Raw genomic sequence first — 8,760 nt, forward strand, 5'->3', positions numbered from 1 at the left:
CGGCTGCGGCCGGGTGCTTGCTGCACAGCAGGCTCCGGAAATAAGCGGGGTCCGAGTGCACGGCGACGTAGCTGCCCGGCAACTGGGCCGTCTCGTAGTTCGGAGGGGGCTTGCAGGGCGAGCGCGCCAGATCCGGGTAGCGCGAGCCCGGGGCTTTACAGAAAACCGGAGGTAGCTGGGCGGCGGGGCGCGCGGGGCGCGGGGACTGCGCGCTGATTGGCGGCCGCTCGGCTCCGCTCAGGCCCCGCCAGAGCCGCGGCGGGTCCTTCCAGGGAGCCGGGCGGGGGCTGGCGCGCTCGGGTGGCGGTGCTGGGGTGGCCGGAGCCCGGCCGGGCCGCCGGCGCTTGGTCTTGAGCACGCGCTGCGTCTTGCAGGAGGTGTAGAGCGCCTCCACGTCCTCCCGGGAGATGAGCGTGCATTTGGCCGCGTGGAAGGCGATGCTGTTGATGGCCTTGAGTTTCCGCAACTCCTCCAGGTCGCAGTGGTGTTTCTTCACTTTGAGATGATCCATACGCTTGTGCACGGTCGTCCTCGGGATGTTCTTCAGCAGATCCGTGAAGACTTGGGAGAGGGCAAACATTTGCTTGCCTTTGATGATGAGGTAGCCGAGCCTTACGCCATCCACCTCTTCGAAACCTGACTTCAGGTCTCCCATCTCGGGCACTAAATGACCCCCACCATTTGCAGTAAATATATACGTGACGCATACATACACATGTATGTATGTTAATCTTCCGCCAGATGCTGCGTGTGTCTCAAGGCATCCTGCTAATAAAATAACAAAGACTGTTATTCCCGGCGAAGGGAGTGCCAAACTCTAGGCGAATTGTTGGGGGGGGGAACCCCATGAAATTACACTGACTTGATTCTCGCTTTTTTTTTTGGTTTTCGTTTTTTTTTTAAAAAGAGGGAGAAAACCATCCGGGTTCAGATCTGCCAGTGTGTTGGTCTGAGTCCTCGCTGCGGATCAGTACCTGGGCCCCTCTATTCCTTCCTTCTCCACTGGAGCACTACGATCGTGGAGTGTGAGGGGAGACAGAGAAAAGCAATGCAGCTGCTGTTCCCGCCGCTGCTTTAGCTACAAATAAAATGACAGAGTGAAGTGAGCTCGTCCGGAGACACCTTCATCAATTAATTCCCCTAAAGCCAACGCTGATTGGACACTCCTGACAGGTGATGCAATAAAAATTGATATTCCACCCCTTCCCCCCAAAATCTCCTACTAATTAGCATACCCTTATACTGCCACCTCCCCTCCCAAAGTAAATAATACAGCCGGTATATAAATCTTTCCATTAAACTATCGGAGCTCAGAAACAGCCTGACTCACAGACTTCATCAGAAGCAGTGTGTGTACGCTAAGGGGGGGCGGGGAGCCACCGTATATTCCCCCTTTAAAGAAATACTGCCTATTTTTTCCTTTATTTGCATTTTACCGATACAGCTATTATCGTTTCAAAGGCAAGCGTTTTAAAAACATTATCAAGCTCAAATAGATATACTCCACCCCCTTTTTCTTTGGAAAATGGAGCTTAAGGGAAAATGTGCAGAATAGCCTGGTATTTCCCTCATGGGAGTGGAGAAGGAGACAGGCTGGGAGCTCCAAAGTTAAACCTCGAGGTGAGCCACCCCAGTGCAGACTTACGTTTGGAATTTCTCTCGATTTTCCCTTTTACCCCCCTGAAAGCCTTTTTACAACCAGAAACAAAGTTATTTGACCAAGGAAGCAAGCAGTTCCAGGCTCCAGCTCCGAGACACTGTAACAGTTCAACTGGATTTCGGTTTTCTGCTGTGGGGTGGGGTGGGGAGGAGGTAGTTTCGCGTCAGCCCCATAACAAAGCATAGATACGCCAGAAATGTGTACACTTTTCACAATTAACCAGGCTGGACTGGAGGCGGGATCGTCCTAAAGTCCCCAGCACAAGCCTTTGCCAGGGTCCTGTTCCCCACAGATCTGAATTACAGGGAACAGATTACTTCCTTCGGCAGCAGAGAGAACAGAATGTAGAGTCCAAGGTTCTTCCAGAGGTTTTATATAATAACGATGAAAAGAAAGTGGCAATGTGCAATGCAAGCTGTTTCAGTGGTCCATGATGGTTTGGCTGGTAGTTTAGATGAGTCTTCCACAGCTCCTATTTTTCCCATGAAAGCCAGGCATCTGATTTTGGATGAATATCAATACGGTTTAACCTCTTCTTAGTCAATTGAAGGCATGGTTTACTGTTGATTTCAAGGATATCCAAAATATTGCCAAGTAAGAGCAAGGGTCTTCCCACTGGCATTACCAGGATCCCAAGGCAGTTTGTTGGCTGCTTTGCAAATTTCGGCAAAATCTTCGTAACTGTTCGGAGTTTGCAACTACAGCATAAATGCAACCCAGGCATCTACATGTCTCCATCTTCCTCCAAAATTAGACACATCCGTGAGGTTAAAGAATAAATAGATATTTCTGAACCTGCAAAAAAAATTGTACAATAATTCTTCACATTCAAAAGTTCCAGTTTCCCTGCTGTGTTCTGGCTAGTAGGAGTGGGTATGGCTCAAAAAAATTAATTAATTTAAAAAAAAAAGGAATCAGGCATACAAAAAGGTAGTTTGCTTGACAAGATGATATCTCGGCCATAGTTCCCCACCCCCACCCTCATCTCCCTTGTAATTTTCCCAGGAATTTTGAAGAGAATTGGGAATTTCAAGAAGTACATCCGGAAATTAAGGAAGTCTATTTAAGAGAGTCTGGAACTCAGGAGGTTGGGATTTGAAAAGTCAGCCCTGAACTACTACTGTTGCACTCAGCACAGATGTAATCGCCGCTCTTCAACTTAATCAATGTGTGTACAAACCGCGATGTCTAGCTCTTGCCTTTGAAATCTAAAGCTAGCATTTCCATCCAAGAAATCAGAGCTACAGTAAATTACATTTTTGTCCCTTGAATGAGAGAAGGATCATTGAATGGATCTCGTGATATTTCAGGCTTTAAACGTAGCAGAGAGGCAGCAATGAACAATGCCTCGTCACAGCTAATACCATCCGCCGAGTTAGCTTTCTTTTGCATCTGGATCTATCACACCGCGTCTTTCTCTTTCACTTTCACAGGAGGCAAAATGTTCGAGGTTTAAGCCGAAAGCGAAGTTTCCAGGAAAAGCAAATGCTGGTGTTTGTTGTTTTAAAGTAGAATGACCAGATTCTTTCTATTGCCAGTGACAATGTTTTAAAATTCCTCCTGATGCACTTATATACTGCCAGCCCTCTCCCTCCCACTCCACCCCCGCCCATTCCCCTCCTCCAGCTCTAAGATTTAGACCAAAGAGTCAACAGCCAAGAAATAGTAAACTCAAAAAAAAAAAAAAAAAAAGGCTTTGAGAAGATATTACAAAAGATTGGCCACTATTTTTTGGGGGGTTGGGGGGCAGGTAGTTTTAGTTGCTCTGGATCCTTTAGATTCTCTCTCTCTCCCTCCCTCCCTTCTTCCCTTCCTCCCTCCCTTCTCCCTCCTATTCCTCCTGCACATAGCAGCATGATTTAGTAATCATTTCAAATTTACTTCCTTTCTTCTCCCATCTTCCCTTTCCACCTTTAAGATACTAGAAATATAGGTGTTTTCTGAAAACCAGTACAATATTAAGTATTATTTCAAAGTATAATCTATTGGACTAATTAGAAAAAAATAAAGAACAAGAGATGTGAGGACTATGTCTCTATGCTCCGTTTATCCAATGTCTCTGTATGTGCACACAGACACCTTTACACTTATGCATTTTTAATACTCCTATTACACATTTTTCTTTTTGTCTAATACATTCTTTTGTTCCTGTAACTTCCCCATCCCAGTGTGTGTGTGTTAAGGCTCCAGCATTGGGGCTTGTGTACACACACACACACACACACACACACACAGAATGTGACAGACAGCTTTCTTGTGGCCATCAGCACACATTGCATATCAGGGGTCTTCTCCAGGCACATTGGGGGTCGATCCCGATAAAAAGACCTAGAAGAGGCCCCTGAGCGCTCACACATGAAAGGCAGGGGACTTTAAGATGGATTTGCATGCACACCGGGGATTTCGATCAATAGCTACCAACATTTATGGCTTAGATTATTAATGCGAAAGCTGGCCAAAAGAATAGGGATGAAAAATTAAAGGTATCTGTTATCAATTATGCTTAAAGTTATGCAATAATTTACTTACTTTGCCTGGATGTGCAGATCCAGATGTATAAAGTACTATTCTTCAAAAGCCAGGGGGTTTCTTTGATAAATTTGTTGACCATGTCAGCCGCCTCTGCAATCAAAGATGAACCCAATTCAGATGATGGACTGTATTCAAATTCTTTTTAAGAAAGAATATATCAATTTCTATGCTTCTTAAATACATGTATATATGTGCATGGATATGCTTAAATGAATATTTACGTGTGTGTGTGAGTTCAGGTCAGGGAATTATTGTGCATTTAGGTGTGCAAACACACACACACACAATGTGCATTGAGCTTGTTAATGAAATGTGATCATTTACTCATAGAAGAATGTAAAGTCTACACACTATCCTAGAAAGCATTTTAGCTTTGTTTTCAAAGAAAAGATGCTCGCTAGAGAAAAATTCTCTGTAGCAAATACAGATTCAAATATATTCTTAATGTCCACTTCTTTCTGCATTTATTGTAAAAAAACAAAACCCAGCACTTTTAAAGGGATGGGCTATGAAGAGCTGAACATATTTGTCTTTACTTCTCTCATATGAGTGTGCTAAATTCACCTTCGGATGCTCTATTTTGATTTATTTTCACTGTATTTTATGTTTAAATACCATAGCAATTCAGTCTGACCTCTTTCCTCTAGAGCGAAGTAATGCACACGGCATTTACAGTCTTTTAAATGGTTAGCTGGGAAATGTAATAGCAATTTGCAGGAGTAGTTTACTAATGGGGAAAGTTCTTTTGAAAACCTGAAGGAAAACCTAAGAGTACTTTTGCACTTCTATACTCCAACTGTTGTATAATTAAAGTATTGAAGGGTATGAAAATAATCCTTTTTCTTCCAAGCTCTCACCCATACATACATAATTTAAAGGAGGATCTCACACACCCACCACCACCACCACCACCACCACCTAACTCTTTCAACATATACATTTGTTTTACTGATTGCTGGGCACATTTTGTTCAAAGTGAATTCAGAGAGAAAAGAGTAAGGAACATGACAAAGGCCCCAGTAATATAAGTACACTGGTTAGAAGAATAAAAGACGTCCTTTACACTGTAAACTAAAATTAACTATAATAATTGTAATATGAGGTCTAAAATAATAAAGCCTTAACATGGCTGAATTGGTTGAAGATGTAGGACAATAAAACTTCAAAAGTTCTTTCGTTAAGCATATCTGATAGCACATCTTCCATCCTTTCAGGGAGGGGAAATGGAACAGAAGAGGAAATGGCTAAAATGATGAATAAATTATAACAGTATATTTTCCTTAATTTTTTTTTCTTTTTAAGCTCATTCAAATATTTCAGGGCAAGTCTCCCAATGGACCCATCCTTCTGTTCTTAGGCATTTTAAAATCCTGTCTTTAACAGAAGTTTGGGATGCAGAGTATGTGCCATGTTGTCTATTGACCCATAATCAAAATGCAGTGACCTTCTACCCTTTTTTTGCCCCCTGACCCATCTTGAATTCAATGCAGCCTTTATAAATTTGCAAATCCTTGGAGGTAAAGGGGTTTTGTGAGGCTTTGTTCTGAAAAAGCCCTCAGAGTGTGCTTTCTAAATTAGACAAAGGTAAAACTGGAAACCTTAGTGGATGAGATTTTATACAGGTGAGCACTAGGCAACTCTTCAGATAACCCATATTGCAAGCTAAAAAACAGTTATAAACATAGAGGACAAGAAGGTTATAGACCGCATTAGAGTGTGGTACAAACCACTTTCATGATGTAAGAGATGGTTTGGCCACAATTTTCCTGCTTTTCTCATCTCCAGGGCTGTGGGAGACCCTAGTGACCAAGGAAAGAATGGGGAGAGGGCACAGAGAGGAGGGAGGAAGGGAAAAAAAAGGAGTGAAGCTTGATCTGAATCTGCAGGCACAGTCTCTTATCTGTCCTGCCATCAGCCAGTTTAAAGGACACCATAATTATGATGGTGATAAAACAATGCCTGCTTATGTGTGCTGAATAAATAAAGAATGTTTACAGCTCAAGAATCTTTTAATTCCAATTAAATGCTATCAAAGAAAAGCCACTTTTCCTACTGCAACCGCCTTTCCCCCCAATTATCTTGTTTTGTTGCAATATTTTCCTGTGAGACACAGGGGCCTTTCATAGTTGGTCTTGAATAGAGGGGGACAAACTCAGAAAAAGTAGAGTTCAACCTTCGTCTATTAAATGATACACAAATCTCAAGAACCAACATTTATTGGGGTTACCCAAGTTTTTGTTTATTTTACATAAAGGCCAAACATGGGAACTGGAGAGATGATACCAGTGTTGAGGCCTACCTAGGGCTATTGAAGCCACTCTAAATCCTAAGCACCCAGGAGGAAAGGAAAGAGGAGACAGAATAGCCTGACCATCCCTGCAAAGGGAATCCTCTGGTTCTGTTCCCCTGGCTTCAGCCCAAATCCTTCTAGGAGTACTAGAGCCAATCACTGTCTTCTAGTGATTTAGATCCTGGAAACACACACACACACACACACACACAGAGAGAGAGAGAGAGAGAGAGAGAGAGAGAGAGAGAGGAGAGAAACCCCATAAGTTTGAATTTATGGACATGTAAGTATTTTATATTCATTTATATTCATGCCATCAGCAAATCACAACATGGTCGAATTTAAACAAGGTTTGAGCAGGACTGCCCATCAGGATGGTCACTAAACACTATGAACTGGAAATTTTTTTTTTTTTTTTTATTTTGTGATCATAGAGTAACAATTAAGTCTGTTAACTTTAAAAAGCATACTTTCAAAACCCGAGAATAATTTTGACACTAGTAAATTTCAAATAAATGCCTCGTCCACAGTTGGTCCCCAAAGTTTTAATTCAAACGTTGTTGCCTTCCTTTCTCCTGTAGTAGTGGTATTTTGTTTGTTTTTTAAAAACACACAGCACAAGAACCGTTATGGAAATACTCATCTGTACAAACCTGCCTTTTGCTCCTTCTAAGTAATTCTTTGCTAAGTGTAAGCTGAACAACAACAAAGATATATTTTCCTCCAAGAAATACCTTTAAAAAAAAAAAAAAACAAACACTATTTGGTGAGGTGGTACAAAAATCAATGGTAAAAAAAATTGCAGGGTATTTGTAAGTTTTCTGGAGAGTTACAGGCTCCTTTCTTTATGAGAGTTTGGAGCTCCAATACCCTCAATTCTACTGGCAGAATTAGGATGGACTGAGAGGGTCCTAAACGTGACCGATTCACTAAGGCGGGGGTCTACAGCTTGCGGCAACGTGCTCCGCAACTTAATCCTACGCTAAAAGAGGGCAGAGGGAGAAAAAGAATGGAATACAAACTCTCCCCACATTCCTAGTTCCTCGCAAGGTGGACTGCGTATTTTAAAGCTGATGGGAGCGGCTGGTTTTTGGAGGAAGAAGAGAAGGTAAGTGTTTGGCCTTGTATCCACCAGTTCAGAAAGAACGAAAGAACAAAGGGAACCACTTCCCCATCTGAATATTTTCTGTATCTCCCTCCTGTTTCAAGCCAAAAGCTTGCGGGGGGGATTTGCTTTACTCTGCCTTAAGTGGTAGGTTGATGGGGTTGTTGAACCAAGAATGAGAGAAAAGCTGAGAGGCAGTGTGAATATAGACGAAATAATAATAAAGGTTGGCTGTGACGAATCTGCACAGCGCCAGGCGCAGCAACTTGCAGCAGAAGTTGCAAAATACATGAAGGCAAAGGCCAAGACACCTTTGCAAACTAAGCCTCCAACAGCCTTTCTTGCTGTTTGAAGGGGATCTCTGAGCACAGAATGTGTAGGGACTTTCTATGGCAAGAGAGTGGTGTACGACGTAGGTCGAAAGTTGATCTCTACTGTTATGCGGAAAGGAATATTCTGTAAGGAAAGGGGATTGACGCTCCTGCTTGCTGAAAGAAGGAACGGCAGAGGTGGCTGCAAAGGAGAGGGATCGTATCCAAGTGCATTTGCTTGGGGAACTCTGGTTATCGGGACGTCTACTTTGTGGGTTTGTGTGAGTAAGTGACCGGGTGCTCGCAGCATTGTATATAAATGGATCCCTGTGTGGGGAGCCCCGAAGACGTCGAGCACGTGAAACACCATTTTTTTTTCCTGACCCCCAAGCGGCGTCCGAGCCCCAGTCCACCTCACTCCACTTCCAAATGCGTACACGGCCGCCCCGTGGCAGGGACACATGTTTATGTTTATAGTCCTGGTTTGTAGTAGTGTCAAGAGCCGCGGCGAAGAGGGGGAGGAGACGCGAGGGAGGAGTAAATGCAACAACCACCCCCACTTGTTGTTAAAGCAAATGTACTGCGCGCCCGCCCGCCCCGAACGGGTGACTGGATGAGCCGAGGGGAAGGTGCGGGGCGGTGGGGCGCGCGGGGCTCCCGGCCTGCAGCAGCCCGGTCGGTCGCCGGGCACGCTGACTGGAAAACAAAAAGCTTCCTCCCGCCGCTGCGCCGGCGCGGGACTGCGCGGCTCCGGGCCTGACCTCTGACCCGGGCCTGTGCTCTGCCGGGCCAGGCGGCCACTTTCTACCCAGGATGCCCCGCGCGGACCGCGCTCCGGCCCCTCCTGGTTCGCCATCCCCAG

General features: G+C 44.3%; 1 protein-coding gene across 1 annotated transcript in view; it reads right to left on the reverse strand.

Annotated features, from left to right (window-relative positions):
- Skida1 (SKI/DACH domain containing 1) overlaps nucleotides 1-8,673 on the reverse strand; it is a 10,720-nt gene extending 2,047 nt beyond the window's left edge. The window contains exons 1-4 of the mRNA XM_029562935.1: nucleotides 7,136-8,673; nucleotides 4,190-4,282; nucleotides 1,646-2,455; nucleotides 5-765 (exon numbers count right to left, since the gene is read on the reverse strand). Of these exons, the coding sequence (XP_029418795.1) occupies nucleotides 5-655 (651 nt within the window). The 5' untranslated portion in view covers nucleotides 656-765; nucleotides 1,646-2,455; nucleotides 4,190-4,282; nucleotides 7,136-8,673. The remainder of the gene's footprint in view (nucleotides 1-4; nucleotides 766-1,645; nucleotides 2,456-4,189; nucleotides 4,283-7,135) is intronic.
- Between the last annotated feature and the right edge of the window lie 87 nt (nucleotides 8,674-8,760).

This window comes from Nannospalax galili, unplaced genomic scaffold, assembly GCF_000622305.1.
Source record: "Nannospalax galili isolate Female #2095 unplaced genomic scaffold, S.galili_v1.0 scaffold14, whole genome shotgun sequence".
NCBI classification, from domain to species: domain Eukaryota; kingdom Metazoa; phylum Chordata; class Mammalia; order Rodentia; family Spalacidae; genus Nannospalax; species Nannospalax galili.